General features: G+C 40.0%; 1 protein-coding gene across 1 annotated transcript in view; it reads right to left on the bottom strand.

The window, feature by feature from the left end:
- AKAP13 (A kinase (PRKA) anchor protein 13) overlaps nt 1–27,598 on the bottom strand; it is a 70,785-nt gene that overhangs the window by 21,615 nt on the left and 21,572 nt on the right. Inside the window, exons 5-10 of the mRNA XM_009695236.1 lie at nt 19,042–19,225; nt 17,674–17,786; nt 13,428–13,450; nt 9,388–9,430; nt 7,981–8,086; nt 2,631–2,802 (exon numbers count right to left, since the gene is read on the bottom strand). Coding sequence (XP_009693538.1) covers nt 2,631–2,802; nt 7,981–8,086; nt 9,388–9,430; nt 13,428–13,450; nt 17,674–17,786; nt 19,042–19,225 — 641 coding nt within the window. The remainder of the gene's footprint in view (nt 1–2,630; nt 2,803–7,980; nt 8,087–9,387; nt 9,431–13,427; nt 13,451–17,673; nt 17,787–19,041; nt 19,226–27,598) is intronic.

Below are 27,598 nucleotides of genomic sequence, written 5' to 3'. Positions count from 1 at the left end.
CTGCTGAAAACTAGACTGAAGCCACTGTTTTGGTCCAAATCCGCATTTACCAACGCAAAGAGCGTCATCCTTTAACACCACCCTTTGCTGCACATATGCCAGAGCAAAAGCTGCGTATCTTTTTCGGAATAGTCTGAGTCTGCCCATGATCTCTGCTAGCTGATTTCTGGGAATCAAAGTTTTCAAAGATGATTAAAATTGTTTTGTTTTGTTTTTCATAATGATTGATAATTGGGTTTGGAGCATCAACTCTTCTGGCAGATGAAAGACCACAACACAAATGCTCCCAGATGAGATTCAGTAGCTTGGAGAAAACCTGTTATTTCCACTCATTCTAGAAAACACGTATTAACACAGATCATTAATTATAAGTGTATGTTACACTAAGTGTACAGTTCTGAATTATTTCTAGAAGAAATATGAATGGAAAAAATTCCATGCCTAGAATGAAAAAATATGCTCAAATTCCTAAAATTTCTTACATTTGGTCTACTTAATAAAAGCCAGTAATTCTTCTGATATTTTGAGAAAGGTAAGGGTAAGGCCATAGGGCGTTTCTATTCTGTTGATGTCCCACAATTTCCTGTGCAAGAGAGACAGAAGAAACAAACCTGCATGTTCTTGCAAAAACCCACAAGCAGTATCATTTTTCAGATCAAACAAGGAAGAACCTGCTTCCGGTGCATAAAAAGAGGCAGTGACACAATTCAGAACCAATAAATTCACACTCAAGCCTTGAAAGCCTGAAGGCAGCTCTTTAGTATGTACCATTTAGCAATAAAGCATTTTGATTTTTTTAGATTGAAAATCTGGTTTTAGGGACCTTATTCCTCCAGTTCAACTCTTCAGCAGGCAAGAAGTTCTGCCAACTCCTCTGCGTTACTAGTATTAATAATTAAAACCCCAAAAAGCTTCTTTTCTGCATCACTGATCATAAAAAATAAAAAAGACCAGGCAGAGAGCTATTAAGAATTAAGATTTTTGCTCGTTCATTTGTTTTAGAGCATACTAAATCTTTCAGCATTGACTAGCTGTTTCAGGAAGCTGTAGGTATCATTGAAAAGTTGAGACAGTGATTTAAAATGATCCAACACTTAAAAATGCATTAAGAAAAAGTCATCCATAGGTGAGACAGCAGTGACGGTAGTGGCAAAGCACTGCCACTTCTATGGGAAAAAAAGTAGTGTAGAACAGCACAGGAATGACAGAGCTTCTGCTGCTGGTTATCAGTCATTTCCAAGGCATTTGATAGCTGATTTTAAGATGCAATGGGAAAAAGGACCACTCTCAGATGTGAGCTTACAACCTGGGCCCTGACAAGCTTTCTTTGTGGCATTAATTTTCTGGCCAATACAGAAAACTGACAATAATTTTCTGTTGTACCTTGAAGAATGAGGAAAGAACATCTACGCTAAAACATATGACATTGTTGGATTATTTTAACTCATTAGGACATAGAGAGTTAAATCAGGATATGTTTGATTTTCTAAGTGGCTTCAGAAGCTGTTGGAAAGTTGAGCAGGGAAAGGGAGAGGGGATGCATTTGAGAGCTTATAATTGCTGATGTTTTCCATTTCCCATCAGGCTGACACAGTGTGTCTTATGCAAACAAATTTGCTGAAATCTCTTCTCTTCCAGGAAACTCAAAACTGCCATTCGGGATTCAGCTGGCTGCTCCTCCCCCTGCTCACCAGAGATGTTTTATACGCTGCTCATCTACCAGAAGGAACAGAGACAGAGCCTACTGCTCCAACCTGGGAGCAATTCCCGTATATGCTTTGACTCATCTCTAGGTTAGTGGAGTAAAAAATATTACTAATAATGAGGAACGGAGAGCCCCAAGCTGCAGCAGGAAAACGATATTTTTGTCTGCATATTCTATAGCTTTGGGTTGCTGCGTAAACCAGTCATCATTCTGGTCTCGACCACACAAATGCCGCTGACCTTATCGAGCTACAGGCATGAGAAACCATCTGATAAGAAAAGAGAACAAAATCACCAGTCTCACAGAAACTGTCTGCTGTGGTTCCCATACCACCTGCATTGTATTGCACGTACTTCATGTGCACACAGGTACTTGCCATTTGACCTGTGATGCAACTTCATGTAAAAAAGGAGAAAAGAGTTAGTATTTCCTTATTGTATCATGCTGTTTTCACTAAGGGCTCACCAAAGCAGTGTTTTAGAGAACTAAAGCAATACACTACAGATGGGTGGGATATTTTTTTCCCCATTCAAAATAAAAGCCATGATCCAAGCCAGCTTTCCCTGTCCTCCATCCATCTTAACAAACCACCTCAGCCCCAAGCCATAACACGGAGTCGAAATAACCAAAGTCCTCCAGCTGACTGATACATCCCAACAAGCAGCGGCAGAAAACCCCGCAGGATGCTGTGATGCCCAAGCACAGGCTAGGAAGGAGGTTGCAGGACATCTCTTTGCAGCCATGACTGATTTCAGTCCAGCTTCCGTAAGGTAACATGCTGCTCCATGAATCACTAGCTCCAAATTCTCGCGCCCCCGCCCCCACCCCATCCTTAAGCAAGAGGATAATAAAGTGTAAGGTTTGCATTTCTCATGTCAGATTTAATGAAAAACAAAAGGAAGGGGGGGTAAAAACCCCAACTTACTTGCACAGTAGTACGAATCCTTATTGAAAGGTTTCATACAGTGGTAACAGGTTGCTTGGGCTATAACGGAGGTTGCAGTGAAGAGATGTCCGTTTAACTGCTTCTTATCTTTTTCCTTCTCCTTGGAATCTTTGTCCTTCTCTTTAGTCTTCTCTTTATCTTTCTCTTTTTCCTGCCGAGAGAAAAAGAACAAATGCCTCGTTACTTCACAGAGGTCTATTCTCTAGTTACAAATTCTTCAGTGTTTGCCTTTGGCACTATGACGGTATCGATCAGTGCACACCTTAACAATGGTCATGTGTCTGCACAACTCTGTTAAAAAAAGTCAGCTTACAGCCCCCATGGATGTGGATTAACATACTATTGACTCACAGAGCCTTCTGCATGGGTATCTCACTAGCGGAGATGAAACTGAGTCTGTTCTGAAGGCAGCTATTTTCTGTCACCTTTGTTTTATATTTGCATGGTTCAATGACTTACCTCTTTACTTCTGCGCTCTCATCAATCTCTTCAGCACTTTCAATGAATTGTGTTAAGTATAAACACCATGTGTAATGTGTATCAAACTTTCAACAGTTAATTTTTAAGACCAGCCTGTAAGACTTAAGCTTTGCAACTGCATTTTTAATGAAGAACACAAGCTCTTCCTTGGTGCCTGTACAGCATCACTGCCAGAATATTTCCACCTCTGTTTTCCTTCTGACAAGTGATTTTTTTCAACAGTTTCATACAACCCCAAGTAACTATGTGAAGTTCTTCTGGGAAATGGATTTTTCACAAACTCTCAAAATATGGCACCACAGAAAGGCTCAGGAACAACAGCAACACCATAAAAGATTATCTCGTCTTCCCGAAGCCTCTGGGTTACTGAGCTTTGGAAAGATGACAAGCACAGCCAGCTTCTCCAACTTCTAGCAGAGTTTTTGTTTACCTTTCTATTGCTACCTGAGATAGAAAATGCTAAATACTAAAAATTTGAAACATTTTTCCCTGCAGCCTTTCATGGATTTGGAATTCTCCCGATTAATTTTTAAAGGAAGCTCCATAGAAAAGCTCCAAATTTGAATTATAGCAACTCCTTGTCTTTCTATGTACAAAACGTTTACCATACAATTCAGCTCCAGATCTGTATTTTAACTGTTACTGTAGATTTCATGGCATCTGAAAGAGAAGCTTAACCAGAAATTGGTAAAGGCTTCTGTAAGCTTATCTTTGCATTTTATTCTTTATATGCCATGTGCCCTTTGCTAAATATTGTCACAGCCTAAATATCAGAAAGCTGCAGAGCAGCCCATGTGAGCAACTGCCATGAAGCGGTTAAAAGAGATACTGAGCTCTGCAGTCACCGGCAGGGAAACTTTTGAGCCTTTGATGACACACTCAAAATAATTAATAACTCAGCCTGAGCTCTCCCCTCTCCCAACACACTCCAGGCAAAATGCCAGTGTCAAGAGTCTCTCCCTACAAAGCCTCATAAACAGAAAGTCTATTTACTGGCCCCAAACTCCATTTTGTTCTGGAGCATTACTGTATGGAATAATCCTGTCTGGGCAGAAAACCTGCCAGAAGGTCTCCTCTGAGCCATCAGCTTGGATCACCACCCCACCCACAGCCCTGTTGTCCATCTGCTGACCTGCCCACCTTTAACCATGTCCAGCCTGGCAGGATTCAAGAACTAAAACTCTGCAGTTTAGTCCTTGGCCAACAGTACCAAGCTGATGCCTGGAGTTTTGCTCTATTGCCAGGACTTGTGAAGCTCCAGGAGAAAACATCACCCTACGCTCAAGGCAGATCTTGCAACTCTTGTGCTTAAAATGCTGAAAGAAGATTCACCATCCTATACTTTAAACATATCTGATGTTTATTGCAAAGGTCAGTAATTCTGGAGTCTGGAATAATACCCTCTTTTCATAAGAATCACTGTAAAAAACATTTTAAGTAAAGCTGAACGACCTCAGGAAAAACAGGAAATGGGTGCACCACTTTCAAGGAGGAAACAGCAAACTTCATACACAAGATGCCAGCCATACCACTGAAATACAAGCTCTCAAAACAAAATTTTAATTATTTTTTTTTTCTGTTACAGTTAGTGGAACTTTTTTTTAAAAGAGGATTGTAAAAATAAAACCATTTTCCTGTGCTATTGGAGCTGCCAGCGTGACCTGAAGCATGGCTTCACGGCTGAACCTGCACCGACGTGCACTAACAGACATGACAGGTACCGCATCTCGGTCATACAGCCCGAAATAACAGATTGTGTGCTGCAGCAGCAGATCCCTCTCCAAACTAACCACAAAGCTCTTACCTCCCAATGCTTAAGTCCTACTAGCTTCACTGTTACTTGAGGTACTTCGGCAAATTTATTCCATTTTATCGACATCCTTTCCCTGGGGGCAGGAGAGCTGCTCCCCATCAGCATTAGCCCATCACAACAGCCAAGTGTTGCCAGCATGGCCGTCTGGGGGGACGGCAGTCAGAAATGAGTTGAGCAAAAGGGGGAGGGCAGGACGATTGCTACTAACTTCCTTGAAGATGTTTTTAGCTACTTTGCTATTGCTTTCATCTTACCCTACCCTAGCTTCCACTGAAAAAAAAACAAACCCCCCAAAAAAACCCAAAATAAAACCCCCAAAAAACCCAAAAAATACAGGCAGGAAAAGATGGTATTAATATTCTAGAAGTCATAAACCAATACGAGGCCACCCATTTAAAAGGCAGAGGGTGGTAAATCAAACCCTCAGTGAAGTCTGGGATACAGAAAAAGTGAATTTTAACATACCTCAGTGTTGCTATGTAGTACTTCAGTAAACAAAGTGTTGCAGAAGATTTCCCAGACAGAAAGATTTCATGTGTTTGTGCTGCTCCTGCTCTACAGGTCACAAATATTCCCTGTCTCCTAGTCCTTTCAAACACTTACAACTCTTACCATATACACTGAAACTCTGTTGGTGGTATAGCAGTGCCTAATAACTGCGCAAGTCAAGGAAAAAGAGAAATTACTCATGCTAATTTTTTTGTCGTCATTTCCCAGAAGCTCTAACAAAATGAAGAAAATGAGTAATTTTTTTTTCTAATTGACAGAGAGAGCACCTTTTAGACTTCACTAATGTGAATCAGTGCATGCTGCTGATTTCAAGAGATTCGCTGTCTAATCCCCGAATAACACAAAGGACATGCCAGACATGGGTAAATTCACACAAACTTCTATCAGTATTGCCTCCAGTTAATACTCCAAACACCCCTTTATTTTTAGTGGTTTTTTTTTTTTTTTACATAACTGTTTACATAATTTTCAAAAAGAGCCATTGCCATTAGCAGGCTGAGATGTGCTTTGTTTTACGGTTCATTTTAGAAAATGGTGCATTTCTGAAGGTTTGGACAAAAGTAAAACCTAGTTGGAAAGAAGCTGAAGCCTCTCCCCCTCCTGACAGCCCAGACAGCAGCAGAAACCAACTCTTCCTGTCCAACTTCCTCTTTCAAGGTTTGCTGTTTTTCTTTTTAACTCTTACAGGTTTTCATCAGCCGTAACGCTTCTGAGAAGTCAGTGTTCCCATGAATTTTTAGGTCAAATTATTTAAACATACAGCTGAAGCCCTAAAAATGCACGGAATGCAAACATTCCACTGTGAGCAGAGAAGAAATTGTAATTTGAATGATACTATGGCTTTTTAGTCAGTAAAAATATCAGAACCGACAAGAGCTGCAATTTTTGTAGTGCGTATTATTGTTGGGATTTTGGAGCAATTCTTTGCCAACAGTTTCAGACACACAATCATGAAATTAGTGAAATCAGACTGCACTTATTTAACAAAAGCAGAGCAAATATCTCAAACCACTTCTGTTATATTTTCTTACCTATCCCAACCAGTTCTTTTATCTCTCTCTCTCCTTCTCCAGCTCTTGCTTTAGAGATTATACACCCGAACTGCAAGAACCAGTGTCTTGTTCACAGGCTGTGCAACATGCTCCACAGCTTCTCACTACTGGTTTGCACAGAGGTTTCTATGAAAACAGATTTTTTTTTTTTTTTCCCCATTGTATGTCGCGGCAGTGAACAGCATTGTCTTAAAGCTGCTCAGAAGCAGCTCTGAGCTGTTGGTACTTGCAGCTTGCATCTTTAAAGGCAGATCCATTACGAAGAACTGTGTGTTACATAGAATCACAGAATCACGTGTTAGGATGACTGATCTCACTACAGTTGGTACCTCATTGTAAAGGTGATGCAAGCTTCCAAAAACATGTATCAAACTGTGCGCCGGACCACAAGAGGACACAAACTCAGCTATGTTAGAGGGACACTTAGGCTGAAACATCAAGTGCTTCTGTTGGGAAAAGCTAAAATCAAGTTTGCTTGTGCAGATGAAACGTGGCCCCTCCCATACATGTACGCTTCAGCCCAGCTTTATTCTGCAATAGGCACAATGCTCATTATGCCACATTTTGTTTCCCCTTTGCTATTCAGACACTCATGAGAATATGTAATTACCTGTCTCAGGGGCTTTCCAATAGTATTTACCAACATATTAGCTACACATCACTTAACTATATAATACACATTGCTCACTGTGAGGTAAGGTGCTCTTAGCTTCTGTCAGTTGTGATAAACTGAGGTGAGATTCAAGTAAAAAAATCCAACCAAGCCAAAAATACCCCAAATATACATTAATCTTCAGAAGACAATCTAAGGCCACAACAGCCCACTTGTGTGAAGTATTTAGCATTAATGTAGTTATTTCTGTAACCAATGCTGTTCCCAGGAAATTCAGCTGTGTTGAGCAGTGCTTAACCTTCAGCAAATTAAACCCCAGGGTTTCAAGGATGGAAAACACAGGAAAATATAAATATTGGTCATCACTAAAGGTCATGGTTTGAGCAACTTCTTCACCAGTCCATAGGAACTTTGTGACAAAGATAAAAATAAAAGGGAAACACAATACAGCCTTCTGCAGCCAGTCTCTTCTTACAGCTCCTGTCCTCATTTTATTAAACACCTCTCAGGTTCTGTAAAAATTAGACCCATCCATCACTGCAAAGTCATAACTCATGCCGGAGTACAATCTATTCTCTGTAACAGATGAAGCTTCATTCTGTGGCGAAAGGATGCAAAAACGTTGCACAGGAAAACTCACCTCAGATGCATGTCAATTTTGGTGTGCTAAGATTTCCCATGTAGCTATTCCCTATTACCCCACAGACAATCCCAGCCTCACAAAAAGAAGGAAGGAAGAAAAAAGAAAAGGAAGTCATATAAATACTTAAATACCACCCAACAGAAACACACTGAAATACAGAATTCATCTCTGCTACCTATGGGTATTTCATGGCTGTACAAATCACAAGCAGCACTTACTTTGCTCTTCTTGCTGCTGGACATTTTATTCCTGAGGTAGCTGAAGGTGCGACTGACTTTTGTTGCACCTTTACCAGCGGGGATACTGCTGCTCTCTTCAGATATGCTAAAATCAAAAAAAGAAAGAGGTTGCTTTTTTTTTTTTCCCTCCCAAAGCATCTACTAAATGGATAGATTATTTTTTAAAGAACAAATGTATTTATTATCCAATAAAGTCACAGGTCGCTTTATGGTGTTATACCAGAGAAGGTAAAGTGAAGACAAAATGCCAATCCAGTAGTTTGCTTAAAAACAGATAAAAGGATTCCTTAAAATACATGACAATCTCCATTCTCAAACCATATCACAGCACCATCTGCTGCTCCTGTGCCCAAATAACCACTAACCAGCTCGCAGCATCTGCCCATTTACATGGCCAATATTGCAGATACACAGTCAGTCTTGGCATTTAATCACTGATATTTCAGACAGAAAGGGACAGACATGTACACATCCTTCAAAGAAAAATCTCCTTCCAGGGAAAGACATCTAATGAACTCTGAAAAGGCAGCCAGTGTCTTTAACAGAAACCACACGGTTTGCAAAGCCTCCCCTGAGAAATGAGAATACCAATACTAAGTACTAAACAGCAATGGTTATTTGTATTAATTTAGGCATTTCTGGGACGCCAGATATTTTCTGCCAGTCTTTACATGCACAAGCTTATGGTTTCTTCAGCTTCTATAAAAGAATAAGAAATTATGGAGGAAACTATTATTGCATTAAAGAAAAGGACACAGCCTGTCAATAGGAAGTACAACGCCAATCAAAAGCAGAAAAACAGAAAGACGAAATCAAGGAGGAGAAACCATCAGCAAACAGAGGTGAAGAGCCTCTCAGGCACAAAATAAAGTCGAAGCTATCAGAGTGACACAGAGACCAGACTCCAGCTCCTTCAGTCCCACAAAATATCCTCCCTCCAGGGAAGTGCTTTTAAAGCCAGCACCCACCCGAAAGATTATCTCCTCTCTATGGCTTGCAAGGATGAAAAATAACGTACAAAAACATGAACATTTTGGCCTTTGTTATAGAAATATAGACAGAATTAACCAAAGGGAGGAATAACTACTTTTAGTGTAAAATATAACTCAGGGTAAACTGACATTGTTCGATCATAGATAATCTGATATGTTATTAGCTATGAATAAACACAAAGCCTTGTTAGAGGTATGACCTAGAACAGACTTTCATATTCTATCATCTAAAATATTCTTCAGCCTTCAGACATATGGGACTGATTTTCACGAGCCCGACAATTTGTGATTTCAGCTGAAGTGCACTGGTGCCAGGAAGGCTTTTGGGTGTCTGAACCAGAGCCCACTGCAGAAGTCCCACCAGAAGAGATGTGGTACCCCCCGAATACCATACCTCTGAACCAAGGAACCCGTGGGGCTGCCAAACGTCTGTGAACCTGGAAAAGATTGGAGGGGCGGGGGGTGACATGTTAGACTGCAATCTTAGCCCACTGATTTTAAAAACACAGTTTGCGTATTTGGATGGTTCAAGAGGAAGGGGAAACATTTTCCAGAAGTGAGTATTTAGAATAGATTTCAGGTGCTCAGGATAAAGCCTGTTCCCTGTATCCTTACGTAGTCTCAAAGTGAAAGTCTGCTTAATATTTTTATCGTTCTTCAGCTATTAATCAGGATGTGCATCTGCTAAATTTCCTGGTAAATCAGGGTATCTGAATCAGAACTGCCAATTCAATGACAAAAGGTATAAAATGAGAATCATTCTGCCACAATGCTTTTATTTATACACCACTAGAAAGAATCTATTGTACAACACATCCGGGTTTCATGTATAAAACTTTTCTGCTTGATAAAATTATAGTTCATTTTCCCATCAAAATCCTGAAGCACTTCATAAAGAGTAAGGGAAACAAGGGAAGCCTTATTCCGTTTTTCACAAAACATTACCAGCCAAGGGCTTAGTCACATAACACTGTGCTTGAGGAAAGTCTGACTTTTGACATGAAGCTGAAACCCTGCCAGTGACACAAATTCTCTTTATACCACAAGAAACCTGCTTGCACAACGCATTTGGAGCAGATTAGGTAGCTGACACCATTTACCAGAACCATCGAAGAATACAGAAAAATCAGGATGAAATGATCCAGAGGAGAGAGTGTTCCCTCCAGAGTAACGGGGCTTGTCAGGACTCCAAGAAAATCCTCACTACAAGCACTGTTTGCAGTCCTATCTGAAGTTCAAGAAGCAGCATGACTGATCATCTTATTAGGCTTCTGCATATACACTGTAAGAAAAACAGTACTTTGGCTTCAAATTCTGTTAACATATTAAAGTTAAGGGTGAATGCAAAAGAGCCACTTGACATCAGAGGCAAAGATGGTCCTCTACCCAAAAGCAGTAAGTGCATTATGAAAAACTGTGCATATAATATTATGTCTTCCGATTCTAAAACACACATTTTCCTAACCACTGATTCAAGTGTCAACACAGCCTGAGATAGAAATATAATTTCTTCATATTGAGAAACTAAAACACAGGCATACCCCATTACCTAATCCCTGCTTGGGGATCTCGTTAGTATCTCCCTTGCAAAATCTTTCATCTAATTGATGATCTATCCCAAATACATCAAAGTTAGTAATACTGTAAAACATGTATCAAATGAAGTTTACTATTCAATTTCCTGACTGTGCTGGCTTTTTACATAATATCCACTACCTAAGTACCTACACTAAGATCACACAAGTAATTTACAGATTCCCAAATCCCTGGTTAATGCTCCAGTGACTCTGGTTCACATTTCACCTCTGGTTTGCTTTTAACATGGGTTAAGCCTCCCCAGTCTTTCCTTTTTTTAACAGATTCATCAGTTTGACTGGTTTAAGTATTTCACAAACAGTTTTGGTTTTTTGCAGTTAACGTAAGAAATATGAACAAATGCTGAAACAAGAGGTGTAATAATTGGATATTTGTGACCGCTTTTCAGGACCTTGAGAAAGTACATTGCACGGGAACTTCAATTATGTACTATTTATCTTTTACTGCAATAGTGCTTTATCTTAAAAATGGCAGATTCTGGAAACTGGTAGGCTAAATGGATCCAGACAAAAATCAAGGTGAAAGTCTGTTTATGATTTCATATTTTAGGTTACAATATAACATCATATAATCAACACTCTGTGCAAGCTGTAAAGCCCATGCAGATCAGCACAGAAAAGCACACATTTTCTCACCTTTAGGTTGGGTTTTTTTGGAGGTAGAAGAGGGGAAGGAAGGTTTATTTCCCTAATTTTTCTGTTTCTTATCATAACTGGGTTCAAAACTGAAATGCTAAAACTGACTTCACAACCCACAAAAAAGAAGTTAGTTTTGTTCTAAGGCCAGGACTGCTATCTATGTTCAATGAACCTGGGCTAGCAGTCAAATTTTGGTGTACTTATCTGAACATCTTTTAAGCATCACCCACCAAAATTATTTCATATGGTAGCTGGACTTGCAATAATTCATCAAGGTCCGTTATGCAGAAAGCAGTGACTGGACTTGGGATGGACTTAGGATGTTGCAAACAAAAGAAACCAGCTTGCAGCTCCTTAACGCTGGCAGTAATTAAATGTTTGTGAGTCAAGAAATCCAAAGGCTTCATAATAATTTTCTAAAATGCACAGACTGGCTTGTCCTGCCACCTGAAATCCACACCTTAAACACATCATGATATCAAACAAAGGGCAATTAATTCTCCATACTTTACAGAAAAACAGGCATGGAGGGGTTGAGGAGCGGTAACTGAAATGCAAGTGCAATCTCAATGCTAACACATCCATCCTCTTACGAGAAATGAACCCTGAAGATGTGAAAAAATAAACAAACTGGTCTGGGATTACTACATGAAAAATGCCCGGTGCTAAAGCAGTCTTACGAATAGCTGCGGCTAAACCAACCTTATATAAAGTCACCACAGTACTCTCCAATATGAGGAAATAAAATACATGTAAAGAAAGTAACATTTTTTGCTTGAGAAAATATCTGACATCATTTTAAATGCTCATCGTTAACAGTAGCATTGTTGAGGAAGCGAAGATAAATACTGGCTAACAGAAATACACCCCAAAATTGCTAGATCCTAACCTGACTATGAGGAATTACTTAACTGGTTGGATGCTTACAACATACAAACAAAAATAAATTTAAAAAAAAAAAATCAAAAACCCAAATCCACCAAAAAGTTTAGCTAAGAGTACTTTTTACCATGGGAGCGTGACGTCAATACACAGCTGCATGTTTGCATTTCACTTTGTAGGGACCATGAATTGTGAATTTTGTTAAAGGCAGAAGAGAAGGACAGAGCAAATGGGAAGGAGGAAGGAGCTTAAATATAGAAGTGGGTAGTATCACATCTGGGAAGAGCACAGGACTTTCTTGTAGAAGGGGACAAACCCACAGCAAAGACTGGAAAGGAGGAGAATTTAGATACCTAAAACATGGATGCTGCAGAGATCTTTTAAATTTAAGAAGCAACCAAAATCTCTTGGACTGGAAAGCAATTTCCCCCATCCCAGTATGGACACGAGGGATATCGGCTAATTTCCCTGCAAACCTTTGATTTGAACCAACTAATGCAGCTGCTCTGAATTTTCTCTTTAGATAGAGAATTACCTGTTCTGGTTCTGGTTTATTTCAACAGTCTAATAAAAAAGTGCTTAAGAAATAGGAAACATTTTCAATTATCTTTGATAAGTCTATTTAAAAAAACCAAGAGGCTTCTAAATTACTTTAATTCAATCTTCAGCCTTAGTTGGGTTTCTTCTAGCAATGGAGACTGAGGGAAGAAAAAAAAGCTACCATATAATACTCACTTGTTTCCCAACAAAACTATTCTGATTACAATATCAGGACCTAGATATGAACACCTTGATGATTTAAAGTGTTTGGCTGCAATGTATGCTTTTTGCCCAGTAGGGGAACAGTGAAGTTGCAACCAAGATTTTCAGAATTTAGTATCAGGGCTTCTCTCCTCTCCTCCCACTTCCACCGAGCAAGGTACTCACTCTCGCCTATGGAGGGCAAGGATCTAACTCTTCTGTTAACTCCATATACTGCAACAACCTCAAGACAAGTATTTTGGTTTTAATAAAAAGGTACTGACTATATCACTGGTCAGAGTGGCAGATGATGATATTTGCCACACGGATATGGACCAAAGCTAACCAGATGAGACGTGATGGTGCTGACGTACAAGACTCCCTGGGTTATAATCGTTTTATTCTGCCATTAGTTAGTATTCAGATACAGGACTAAGATAATGCTGTTAGGAATCATGCAATGGAAAGGTTAGTTCAATGTTAGCAAGGTGAAACATCAAGGTCTAAAGCAGAAAGCCAGATTTCCCTTTTTTTTTCCACCCATACTGGCTGCAACGCACAGAAAACGATTACTTACTATCCAACTCCTCCTCCTCATCACTGGAAGAAGAGCCAATAGAAAAGAGAGTTTTAGACTTAGGAATGAGTGGAGAGATGCTGAAGGAGAAGGAGATTCGTCTCGATGGTCGAGTCCGGCCCTGGGCTGAGAAGTGGGTTAACAGCAGACATTAGAGCATGCTTGAAAATGCTTTTAATAATAAAAAGGAGAGGAAAGCAGCCAAAGCAAACTACAACCAAAGCAAAGGAAATGTCTGCAAAGCAGCTGGTTTCAGAAAAGGCACAAGAAACAAAGAATTGAGAATGTCCACATTCCAGAGGACGCAGGTTTCAGAGGGTGCAGGTCTCACTACGTGCATAACTCGAGGTTCAAGGCTTTCCTTACTTTTGCTGACATCTTTTTATAGGACCTTTAAATGACGACTTACATGTGAACAGTTATTTTCCCAAAGAGAATACCAACAAAATGGTGGATCTCTGGACAAAGGGCATCTGCTTCACTGACGTAACTGCCAGGGAATCGAACTAGAACAACTCAAGGTATTTGTTTAACAGTGCTTTTTGCAGTTAAATGACACAAAGTTGCCAGATATTAGCAAGGATATTTTATCTGAAGTATTGACTTGATCTGCCTGGCGAAGTTCTTGTCACGTCTATCTCTCAAAAAACCCAAACATTTTGATAATGTCATGCCCTTCAAAATTTCCAGCTCTAAAAAGGAGACACCTACATTTCCCTTCTTTTCTTCCAAAATAAAACAGAAAAAACAAGCATCTCTTCTCCTGCCTTCTAAAATTCACAGTGCTTGTTTTAAAGAAACTGTCTAAACACAAAAAAAGTCCTTCTGCACCCTCTTCTGTCCTTCTTTGGAAGATGTCTACCAAACACAGTGTCAAACTCAGCCATCAGTCTATGATATAAAATCTCCCATAATTTAAGAGCAACTCTTGCGTAGCAGCAGCTTTGCAATAATTCCTTTTAAGCACAAGCTTCTCTGAAAAGAGATGTAGGAGCCAGCTAGCCAGTCTTAACTTAAATTGCTACACAGCCTCTTACGCAGATGCCCAAGGGCTGTATTTCCCAAATGTTCTCATCATACAAGCACAGGTGGAAACCTATGAGCTGTGACCTGACCAATGTCAGGTTGCTGGATATCCATCGCTCACGTGGTACATCAGTGTGTCCTCAGGAAAGATGACTGGGACAGGGCTGGGGAAACTCTGCCCTCAGGACAGGTCTGACCTTAGGGTCCTCCATTAAGCATCTACAGTAAACGTCTTCAGCGCATATATTCAGGCACTTTTAAGTAACTCCATGGCATGGATAAATCAATTTGCTTGCACAACAGGGAAAAGAGGCTAACGACTTTATCAGTATTAAAATTCCAGAAGAGAGAAGTAGCAATTGTTACTCTCTTTGAATAAAACATGTCCTTTCAGCCACATACAAATAGAAATTTTTGTATTGCTGATATTGCACTCAAAAATTGAATTCAGAATATAAAAATATCCGAGCAATACCCAACGCAATGCAAAGCAAACTCCCCTGAACACTTCCTTCAGCCATTAGTCATAAATGCCAATCACCTAGAGGCAATGACTAAAATTATGTGCACACTTTTCCAATGTAAGCAGAACAACTCTAGCGGGACCCAATGAAAGGTATTTAAATTTAAGAATTCTTAGCAAGATTCATGCATTAATTTTGTTTAGATTGCCCTTCAAAGGAGTTGTTCTAGTGTTCCAGACCTGAAGAACATGACTAGGCAACACTGCTTTCTTTCTTCTGCGGTGAACTGTCTATTTAGACTAAAAGTCAAGATGAACAATAATACTTTACTGTAAATAGAACCACCTCCTCCAGCACAGTTCAATTCAACTTCCACTCCAGTGGTTTTATTTATAGCAGTTCCTGGCTTTATAACAATGCTCCACACTGGAAATTTGCTATTCCAAAGCTGAAAGTAGTCTTCCGAGCACTCCAGCCAAGAGCTCTTGTGACCTCCCTCTAAAAAATGCTGAAGGATTAACAGTTGTGAATGGTCATAGCAGCTCTTGGAATATCTGAGACATCAGACGGAGTGTGGGCTATACACTCAGTCTTGGAAATTGCTCCTGCCTCAGTACATACGACAATGAATGGGAAAACTAAGAGAAAGTCCTCCATATGTTTATTTATTTGGATTTAGTTTTTGAAGCTTTTGTGCAGCACATGTTGCTTTCTTCCCATTCAGACACATTTGCAGGGATCACAAAATTTTTTTTTTTCACATCTACCACAAAATTATGCAAGTGGAATGAAGAATTAAAGTTTCCTTAGAATTCATCTCCATGAAATCAAGGATTTGTTATTCCATAAATCTGAAGTATTCTGCTGCAATAATATGAACGTCAATCCTAGGTGATACAAAGGAGTTTATACACCGAGATCTTCTTGTAAAAGGCACTAAGCTGCTTCACATACACTTACGGTCACAACTCAAGTAACACTATTCCTCTTTCAAAGAGACTGAGGAAGAATGAAGTGATTTACTGCAGTTTCCGAAGTCAGGAAAGCATCAGAGTTGGGAAAAGAGTCTGTGACCTAAATTTTCAAGGTGAGTAATCCTTTTGGATGCTCACATCAACCATTTCAAATGCATCAATTTTCAGAAACTACCTTCCTATAAAAATGAGGCCCTTCTGAGGTGTCACAAATTAACAGTTGAGAAAATAAAGCTCACAGAAGTGTTAGTGATTTTTAACTTCAGTGTCCAAAATTCACAGATATCTGCCTCAAAGCAGAAGACTAACCCCGCCATTTCTTCCACAGCCCCTCTGGAAAGCTTACTACATCTTGTCTTTTCCTTCTTTCTCAACAAGACCACTGTGGCTAGGCCAACTCTAGAAGAAGATGGGATAATCAAACCTGTCTACCATCAGCTCAGGCCTTGACAGCATTTTTAACGGGGGTCGTAAGACAGAGAAGAGGGGAAAGGCAGCAAGTTGTCCAATTCCAAGATGGAGTCACAAATCCTCCATTGTGGTAACCCCCTGCCGCGGGCCTGAAGGGAAGCCTCAAGGGAGAGGGAGATGAGCCTCAGCCAGCCAGGCTCCCTCAGCCACCAACAGCCCGTTTTCTGGGAGCTAGCTGAGTTATTTATGGTGTTTGGTTAGCAACTGGATGCAATGCCAATAAACCAGTTGCTTCAGAAAAACAATAATGAAGGCCTTCAGCCCAAGGAGGAAAGAGGGCACGCCATCGCACAGAGCAGGAGCTGGCCTTTTCACAGGGCAGATCTGCCCGTGTTTTGGTTACCACTGCTGGGGGACACACCCGTTAGGCCACATGCTTGTTAATCATGGAAGAACGATGGCGAAGAATTTAAAAACATCTCTGACAAAGTACGATCTCTGTGAGCTTCCTTCAGCAAGCCTCCTAAATGAATAAAACACCTTTCTTAAAAGTGCCTTTCCCTCGTTCAGTTTGCAAGGAACAAGCATGTTAATAAAGAGGAAAAGATTAGAGATCATCACTGATTCACAAGACATGATCTAAAATGTCGATACAGTTTCTGGCTGGCAATTAATAAAATGAAAACACTTGTAATGTGGCCCTTCCTAAGCACATCCAGTTGCAGCCTTCTGAATGACTTTTTCAGCTGAAAGAATCAATTCAGTGAAGTTGCAAAATTAAGTGCTTGTTATCACTTCAATTAAGCTAAACTGAAAAACTTCACCTAATCATCTTTTATTATTTTCTTCAGGAATGAGAGTCAATCAATTACACCCAACTGCCCCAAAGCATTTAACTCAAAATAAACAGCAATAAACTCCCCCAAGGACACCAAGACATGGATGTTCAAGTTTCCATATATCAACTAGTAAAAAATCTAGAAGTAGGAAAATAAGATCTCAAGTGGAATTTACCTGACACCAAAGGAAGAAGTTCTGAAAAGATGCAAAATTCAACCTTCTTTTTTAAAAAAAAAAGCAAACTCAACAAATCATAGGTTTCATACCAGTAGTCTAATTAAGGAAAACAAACAAACAAACAAAAGAAACCCAAAAGAACTGGAAATACCAGGGATAAGCTGGGAAGAAAAAAACATGGATCTAAACTGAATGGGTTCTGCCTTTCCACCCACAATTCCAGGCGGCAGTAAAACATATATTTCACATAATACAGGAAAGCAACAGCAGGTACTAGCAAATTCTGCCTTGGGGAGGTAGCAAGATATACTTAATAATACAGATGACAGAATGGATAATGGAAAACTGCGTTACTCACTGTCCGGCACTGGTTTACTAATTGACATTAGAGACATAGATTTGGTCAGTGGAGATGAAACAGCGGAAGAACAGAAATTAAATCGTTGCGGCTGTGACGTTTGATGCATCTGCAGAACAGAAAATAACCACACTGAGCAAATATGTCAAGAGTGACAGCACCATCCCAACTTCAGATCCCAATTCAGTGTTCATGTTTACTGAAATCCTCACTTTCAAACAGCGGAAAATTTAAACAACCCCAGTATAAGATAATAGGTGAGAAATGCAAGGACCATGAAAAATGTAATCAGTGTCACACAGATGAAATGCAACATTTTGCTTTCTAAATGTTAATTATGCAACAGAGAGACTCTGGCTGCTTGATTTTCTTACAAGATATTACAAGACAGATGTTGTTAACTGTCTGATGGCCATTGAAATTACTGCTGTGATTCCAGCTCCTCAGCATAACTAGACTGTGGTTTAACATGGTAAAAAAACCTGATGCTTAGCAGCATGTTCCCCAAAAATGCCATTCCTCAAAGCAAGAGAAGAGGTAAGAGTCGTGACATAACAGCTCTATGGGCCAGATCTTGCAAGACCCGTTTACTGCCTTGATGTATAGCAGTGACCCTACGAGGTAAAAAGACTGGCTGGCTAATGATTCTGGCATGAAGTCAGAAAATACTATGGCTGAAACTTCAAACTCAGAAATCCAAGGTATTTATAGTATTTAAGACTATAATTGCTTCTTTAATAAAAATAAACAGAGACTCTCATAATACTGTGGCCCATCTGTCCTTAATAGCTATCATAGACTTCTGCTCCAGAGAGACCGCTCTACATTTTCTTAATATGCAACTAACATTTTGCTTAACTGTTGCTTATAATACTGGGCCTTTTGATTCTAGTTATGCTTATGGAAGAAATAAAATAAAATAAATCTTAATTTTCCTCCTATGATATGAAAATAAACCTGAAAACTTTAGCAGATAAATTACTACTTGGTACTTGTGTATATTTCAGGACTGCAAAAGGCAGCATAAGCCTTAATTGCGGAAGCCTTACAACATCTGCAATTGATAATATCACTATATCCATGCTAACAAGTTAGTAACTTTTGCATGATTACTCATGCAATCAGTGGAATAAAACTGGGAATTTTCTTGTTCTCATCCTAAGACTTTGCCTATCAACCATGGTGCCCCAAAGCACCAACCAGAAAACACAGTGGAAATTCCTCCGTGTTAAAGATGGAAGTTTTTAATAATATGATATATATACGGTGGAAATCTTCACAGTGAGACTGTCACTTGGGAAAATGACTTCCAAAACACTGATGTAGCACTTTCCAGACATCTAAAAATAGTTGGACAGCTTTACCTGGTGATCGTAGTCTCTGATTTCTCCTTGCTCAAGTTCTTCAGTGAGCAAGACCAGGGACCCACACTGATTGCTGGCAAGTGGACTCCGTCTGAGGTCTTTGGAGCTCAGAGAAGAAGCCTCCAAGTTTGTAGAGGGCTTCTTGTTCTCACCAGAGTCTCCAGCAAGGCCTTCCAGGCTGTAACTGAAGAGAAACCATGGAGGTTAAATGCTGACAAACTCTTAGGGACCAGTGTCTTTCAGCACATAGCACCTTCAACTGTAAAACACAAGGCAGTCGCTAACTGAACTCAGCATGTTACTTCTCAACAATCAAGTGCAGATAGCAGTGGAAGGGGTTCTCTTTTCTTCAGAACAAACAGCAGCATATTGGTACCTCTAAAGAGACACAGTAGTTGCTTGAACGACCATTAGAAATCCTGGTCAATAGTTTTTCCTACTGTTTGTTTTTAATTCTTGAGTGTTGCACAGCAAAATCTAGAAACACCCCTTCTAAAGATTTTAATATTTCCACATATTCTCTTTGCTAGCTTTTTATTAGGCTCTCCCTTGGAATAAAGCCACCCAAATTAAACTACCTTGTATAGCACGGTGCTGCCTGTCCTGGACCAACACCTCTCCCAGCAGCCACAAGATCAGCTCTGGGCTGCCTGTCACATTCATCTCTGCAGACACATCCTCTGAATCTATTTAGCGCTTGCCACTGCACAAAGCTTTGGCACTGATAATGTCATTCTTTCTGCCAAAGTTGGTTTCCTTTCTTCCTTTTCTCTCTGTTTTTGTAACTATTATTATTTTTTTAATTCAATAAAAGTTGTCTCCATCCGCCAATCAATCCTATTTTATCATTTGCTGTGGAAGCTATGTCTTGTCCAACAGACCTGACAATCACGCAAAGCTAAATAACATACCAAACTTTTGGTTGCAGAATTGGTAGCAATAAAAGGTTTGGCCAACCTCTGTAGAGACAGCTGCTGATAGACAAGTGACCTCTACAGAAAGACACCAATATGCTCTCTTCTCACCTACACAAAACACCCCCTCTTTCACATGTGACTGTTTTCCATGTGATATTATCTTGTCCGTAATATTCTGCTTCTGACTCACCTTCTCCACATGCCCAAGCATTGATAAACCCACTGCAATGCCAGTTTGGGTTAATGTGCAAGCTTTACAGATTCACCTTCTGGTACACTAGCACAACTCCGTGGCTAATGTTTGATTTGATGCTTACAAAGTCCTGCTAGTTTGAAACAAGGCCTACCCTGGATATATATCCCAACCCAAGGCTAATCATGACATCTAAGTGGCCAACAAGCTGACATACAAACAACTGAAAGGGAAAATGTACTATAGACTGTACAGAATATTTAAACAATGAGAGGAGCTTTAAATTCAGGCAGTGAATAAGTATAGTAGTGACTCGCATAGTAGTGATTAATGTTCTGCATTCCTTTAGAAGCATTAAGTGGCTGATAAATATGCATCCTCAAAGCAAAAATTGCAATAAACCTTGAATAAGAAGATTTAGTAAACTTTCAAAGACTTTTTTCATGGTAATTAATGAGAAAGAAGACTGGCTGAGGCATTTACAAGTTAATCTGCTTTAGGAAGATTTTGACTCAACAATGTACACATCAATAGCAGGCATTATAAAGTTTACTCTAGAATACCTGCAGAGAGAAATCAGTCCCATTTCTACCGATTATTTAGGGCAGAATAATATTTTTTCCTTGCATCTCAAGGTGGTAAAAATGATGTTACACAGTACAGGGAAAAAAAAAATCATGTAGCTTGTTGCGACATAAACAGTTCAAAACTGCAAATATTAGCCCATAAAATAGTTATCAGTGGGTGATACTGGCCTGTAATTTGTTGGTCAGGGTATATAGACCAAACATAATTAAATCTGAAACAGGAAGGACAGATTAACTTCTTTCTCAATATCTAGCCTTCAGAAAAAGAGTTTAATAGCTCTCCCCACAACCAGCAAGAACTGCCAGAAGAAAGCTATAAAGCTATAAAATCTGGGAAACTGGCTTCCAGGCAGCATCAAGTAAAGATCTGACCCGCAAGCATCAATCTCAACTCCAGGACCTTCCACAGAAGATGCAAGCTTTAAGTGCCTGTGAAATTTTCAACTGTGGCTGTAAGACCGGTTTTTCAAGGGAAGTTTTACATGATTAGTTTCTTTGAAGAAAAAAACCTTTATCTTTCAATTTACAAAGAGCACGTCTGTATGAGCTTAAATCCTTTATGAGATCCATCCAGAACAAAGTGGCACTGAATCACATTAATTCTTGTTTTGATTCTTTGGCTGTCACAATTATTGTTATGATCATTGCTGCAGAAAAAAACCCACTCCTTAAAATCATCATGGAACAGAGCAGCTCAAACCAACAGTGCAGCTTCTTTAATGCTCGAGGCCAATGAAAAGCAGCCACCACCTTCACCTGCACCCCAGTTTAGAAGACCCATTCCCAAGACTAATTGCTGAAAAAGCAGATGAAGCAAACACACACGTGCACGCTTCAGCCATAGCAGCAGCGGAAAAGGCGATACACAAAAAGCTGACGACAGGGTGTTTGCAGTGTTCCTTTGTTGCTGCTGCACATTTATTTATACCATACCTTCTACAAGTAAAGTCAGGACCCATGGCAATGACCTGTACACCAGAGGGACACCAGCTCAAACTAGGAACATCAAAAGAGGCACAGAAAGGAAAAGGGCTGTGGTTATTGGATTGTTATGGAACAGGGGAATGTTAAAAGACTCTCAACTCTTGCATATCTTAAAAAACCCCCAACAAACTCAGAAATAATGCAGTAGCTATTATATGTCTCTGGCTGCCAGAACACACCAGACTGCCCCAAGTGATGGAGGTTACCACCGAACGGGTAACAGGACAGCCCATGCTTCCCCCAAATTGATCCCATCGGTGAGTATACAACGTACTGGAGAAACTGCTCCTTGTGGGAAGAGAAGTTTTTGGGAAAACAAGGCTGAAACACACCAAAGCCAATTTTGCATAAGTAATCACACACAGCTGTTGTGTTAGTAATGATTAGTATTTTTCTGGTACCTCTCATCCACAAATTAGAAAAAGAATCCTTTACAGATATTTAATCGTTTAAATCCCCTCCATACAAGTATTAATATCCTCAGGCTACACTTGCGAAAAATAAGGAGAGAGTTATATTCTTAAATGCTGCACACCAAATCAGTGAAAGAGGCTGGAAGAAAAAACAGGCTCGTCTTACTATTAATTAGGGATTAAATCAAGAGTCTTTCAAATAGTACTTTGACTAGTAAGTCTTTCAGCTCCTATACCCCAAAAGAATCACAAGTTGCATCATGAAAGATACAAGAAATACAAATACAGAATGCAAGTATTTTGGTGGTTATTTTAAATACTGCTTTTGTTATTTTGTTCTCTGTCAGCTCATGGCCAAATTGCAGGCTTTGCAGAGACAGAGAAATCAATCTTGTCAGCTAGGACATATAAAGGATCCCTAAATCCTGGAAAAGTTGTCCAGGAAACATACATCGTCTGAAGGGAATTTTGCATCAGCACAGATCTGCCAGAGCAGCACTGCACCAGTCCAGCTTCCAGCCCCTGGCCTGTGATCCATGCAAGGAGAGGACATGGCCAGAGCACGCTTTGCTCCAGGCCAGGAGCCTACAAAAAGGGCAGAACAAGTCTAAGCATCCCTGGGCCAGGATTTGTGAGTGCCAGAAGCCTCTGAGGGCACAGAGGAAGGTTTAAAGCCACTGACTGCATCATCTTGTGCCAAGTCCTTGTATAGTTTCCACACACAGTACAACACTGGAAACATTCATCAAGGGTTTGACAGTTAGTGTTCAATGGTGGAGCTCAGATAATTGCTACCTGTTTTATTAAGGATGTTAACTGGGCGAGGATACATCTGAAGCACCTGTGATTTGCACCCCCAAGCTCCAGCTGTGCTTCACCAGTAGCTCTCAGCACAGTACCATAAGCGTTCTTCACGAAGACATACCCTCCCATAACATGCCAATATTTCCAAGTACTTCATCATCATCATCCAACCAAACAATGGTGGCAGATGTGAGTATTCATGAGCAATGGGGGGACTAAATACTTGCTTGAGATCATAAAAGAACCAAGTCCTGGCCACAGTAAACCCATCTCCATCATACATCTCAGTCTGCACTCTCAGGCTTGAGTTCAGCCTCCCAGCAGGTCAGTAAAACCTGCCCAGGGGAAACTAGATGGAGGCTGAGAAAATACCCCCAGGAAGGTATCATACATGCTTCCCTCAGCCATCTGCTTGTGGTCCCAAGACTACTGGGCTTGGTGGACCCCTGGAGCTATGCTTATGTTGACTTGTTTGCAAAAGTCAGTAATTCTTGCGTGGTCACTTTTCAATTGAAGGAGAGAGGATTTTCCTTGTTAAAGAAATGATGCAAAGTTTACACTAGACAGTGTGCTTTAAAAGATGCCTCTATTCCTGACCAATTGCCATGTTATATAGTGACAATCCCAAATGCTAGAACTGCAGGGAAGGAAAGCACAAGAGTGGAGGGAGGGAAGGAGAGGAGCCATGCGTATATGTAAGGAGGAAGCCTGGAAGTGGTGAAAGGCCTCAGAGAAGGAAAAAGACCTTTTGGCAAGGGCTATGGAAAGCAGTTTTTACAGAATTACAATCCTGCTGGGGAGCCACCCACAATCTGTTGGCAACACCATAAAAACTGAACAAGATCAATGCAGAGCATGCAAAACCTCTTTACAGAAGATGACTTAGGAAGGGGGGATGAGCTATTATACACATCAGCTTTGTGGGAGAGCATAAACTGTCACAACTAGTTTCAGGCTGTTGCTCTGCAATTGGAGTTAGAGAGGATGATACCAAAATTGCTGGAAGGTCAGAGGAAAAAAAAAAAAAGAAAAAAAAAGAGAGAATACTTATGAAAGAATTACCACACATTTCAGATATGACTAAGTATTTTAGGTTGCCTGATTGAGACACTTCTTTATTTTACCTGTAAACTCACTATTTCAGGATATGATGACTCTAAATACTAACACAGTTCCTACAGAGGAGCCTTAACAGACAACTGGTAAAAAGATGTTCATTTGTATGAGCTGAGAAGACGAGCACTGCGCTTCTTCCTCCAGAGCACAGAGTGATGCAAATAAAGTGGTTTCGTAGAAGTAAAAAAGCATGTTCTTTCTTGTGCCTTTTTTTTTTTAAATTCTTTTTTAAGAGCCCTCTCCTGAACTGTACAGCACTGCTCACATAGCTTCATCTATGCTGATGCATGGTAAGGCATGGTGACTTTTTTGGTAATATCATGATAACACTTTTTCCATGTGTGGAAATACGGTAGTTTGTTTGCACTCATGCATGTAACTCCATCCATTTCAAGGCAAGCGAAATCCTGAGTTAATCTGCCATGGGAGAAGAGGGAGCAGGTTGTGGGAGATGAGAAGAGGTTGAACCACTGAAGGGGAGAGGTGAAACTTCTCTATTTTTTTAGCCTAAAAATGTATAATTGTGGACAGTCCACATCTGCTGTGTCAAAAATTAAATGTCCTATTTTATATGTTAATAGACAACGCAAAGGTTACGTGAGTGAAAATGCGTATCTGCATGATGGATGAGGAACTGAAAGTTTGCTATACAGAAGGAAAACACACATGGAAGTAAAGAAAAAAAACAGAGCTTGTTTTCTATTTTTAGGAAGATGGTTATAAAAAAAAAAACAGCAGAAGAGCAAAATCAAAGCCATTTAATTCAACCAGGTGCAGATCTGCACAGTGCTCTCCAACTCTGAGATTGTGTCTGATGCATCCCCTTGCCAGGTGCCTCTCCTGCAAGTCTTGGCAGGAATCTCTGATGTGCTTCAAATCCAAATTATGCACATGCTCGCAGGTAAACAATTATTTTAACACAACTCCAAATCTTACACATGGCAAAGGCTAACAAAGTGATATCTGAGATTTCTCCAAGTTATTAACATATCGTCCTGGAGAAAATGGCTTGAGCATGTGCTCTGTGGGTTAGAAAAATTGCTCTGGGTCAGACTGGAGAGGGAAAGCAGCCAAACGGGATGCACAGCTCTAACGCCAACACTTCAAGAGGTACTACAGGTTTACTAACATGACAGTATGGAGTTAGTAGACATTCAAACCAAAACAGTTAGTCACGTTAGTTGGCTTTGTACCTTCTCCTATGAATGGGAGGCTTCTTTATACCATCTCCCAGAATTCGCATTGAACTGAAAATGAATCATGGAGAGTGGTCAGCAGCTTGAATGGAAAAAAATGAACAAATGGCAGCTGAAGGAATAATATATCCCCAACACACAAACAACAGAGGGAATGGACGTAGAGGGAAAACACAAAGTTAAATACTAAAGGAAGTAATTAGTCTCTCTTTTCCTCCTCTCTCTTTTACAAATAAATCTGGTTTTGGTTGGGTTTTTTTTTGTACAGAAAGGTTTCACAGGTATTGACCACGTTGCAACTTAGATGCTGCCAAAGCCAGGTCAATTTAAAGTTTAGATAAGGACAAACTATTTGACAGAAGCTGTTAGCAACCGTGATTAACACCAGCTCCAGTTTTGCAGTGCTTAATCCATCAGTGAAAAAAGCTGGTGTTTCTTTCCTCAGAACCAAACATTAAAAACACTGCATCATTTTTGAAAGCCAGGCATTTCAAATCTGCTATGAATGTGAGGAATTAACTGAAGGATGAGCATCCTTTTGTGGCAGCCTTGTTAGTTTTCTTTGTATTTTTAATAGTAAAATATAGACATGAGGATTATCCATGAAGTGCATTTGAGGAGAGAGGGGAAGTAGAGGAGAACTGAGCATGTTTTCACATTTTCTTTAAGACAATTAGATTTTTAATGATCTTTTCTGTGAGCAAACTTTTATGCTCATCCCTCTTACAAATGGAAAACATCTAACACTGGAAAAGACCAAATCCTACAAAAGACCGCTTTTTTTCCTTCATAGGCTCTTTGAGTCCTGTGTCAGTAGCTCTATTTAAGCTCGACTGCATTTAAGCTTGGCTCAGCTACCTTTGCCACCAGGAGAAAGAGACTATTTTTGGTGTGGATGGGGGCTGGATCAGGTTGCAAGTCCTTTGCTGGGACAGGAGGCATCTCTTAAAGCTCGGCTGACCATGCAGCCTGCCACCCCATTCCTCTTCCCAGCTGTGCAGCCCAGTTCTAATCCTTGGGTTGGTTTTGGTGGCAATTACCCTTTATTTGATTCATTTTATGCTGATTTAGTGAGTGCAACCTGCTCATCTATGGAGCAAAGAAGTACCACAGGTGCCCAGAGGAGGAGAGGGAGCAGCACAGGCCCTGCCCATCAGCAGGACAAACCTTAGCTAAGGCTTGTGCTCCATGTTCCTTCACTTCAAAGGTTTGCAAAACAGTTACAGTAAGGGCTTTTCCCCTTTAAATGGAAAACTACCTACTGCATGTGAAATAAATGAATAAGCAAACACCCTGAATTTCACCGATTTGTATGAAAGTCACTTCTTTGGGCTTCACTTCCTCAGTATTTGGTATTGCTCACTAAGCAACCAGAATCTCAACAGCCATGTATGAAAAGAACAAAGGAAAAAAAAAAAAAAGCCAAATAATCCAAATTCCTTTGTAACAGAAACATAAAAACAAACAGGAACCAAATCAGCAGCAGACACCCACCCAGCTTTTCTTTTATAATTAACCTATGTGACAGCTATCCTTATGTAGCAGCAGCTGTATCTAAGAATGTATGAGAAGAATTACTGTTCTTTTTTACTCAAGTTTTCTTACATTTACAGTGAATGTATTTTCCCGTATCAGAAACGGCCTCCAAAGTCTGATGCAGGAGAATTTAACCGCATCTGTTAAATGTTAGCAGTAATTGCCAGCTATGCAGTTTATTACCCTCAGAAATCCTTACACAACAGGTCCTACACTTAAAAATAAATCTCTCCAAATGAGTTTATGAGCTTATGGACTCATTCTGTCATAAACCTGCACGTATACCTTACGCTGACTCTTCTGTAGCTTTAAAAAGATAAGTAGTACTTAATTTATTCAAATATTACCTGAGGACCAGGAATGAAGCCAAAAAAAAGTGGCAGTGTAAACAATAACAACAATAACAACAACAACAACAATAATAAAAAATCTTTCACCTTATGTTACTTAGAGAGTCCTGAATGTTTTTCAATATTGGCTTTAAAATCTGAAGGGTCTATGATATTCCTTTAGGGATGCTGACAGCTCCTAACATGTAAAGGATGTGTACATTTCTGATGGGAGGCTGCTGCCTCTCACTAGATTATCCAAATGTGTCAGTAATAATTTACCAGGAACTTGTTAGTGAGTTGTCAGTTTTAATTTAATGGCATCACCAAACGCAATGGCTGTTTATCTTAAAAGCAGACCTGTGGCCATGAAGATGGGAGCAGGCAGCCTGGAGAGTGGCACTGTGCTGCACGCCTGGGCTTGCAGCCTCTGTAAGCTGCAGGTCTACACTGGAGGGATGGGAGGAATACAGCACCCTGAC

This window comes from Cariama cristata, unplaced genomic scaffold (genome assembly GCF_000690535.1).
Source record: "Cariama cristata isolate BGI_N322 unplaced genomic scaffold, ASM69053v1 scaffold17432, whole genome shotgun sequence".
Classification (NCBI taxonomy): domain Eukaryota; kingdom Metazoa; phylum Chordata; class Aves; order Cariamiformes; family Cariamidae; genus Cariama; species Cariama cristata.
This window is presented reverse-complemented; position numbering and strand designations above follow the sequence as displayed.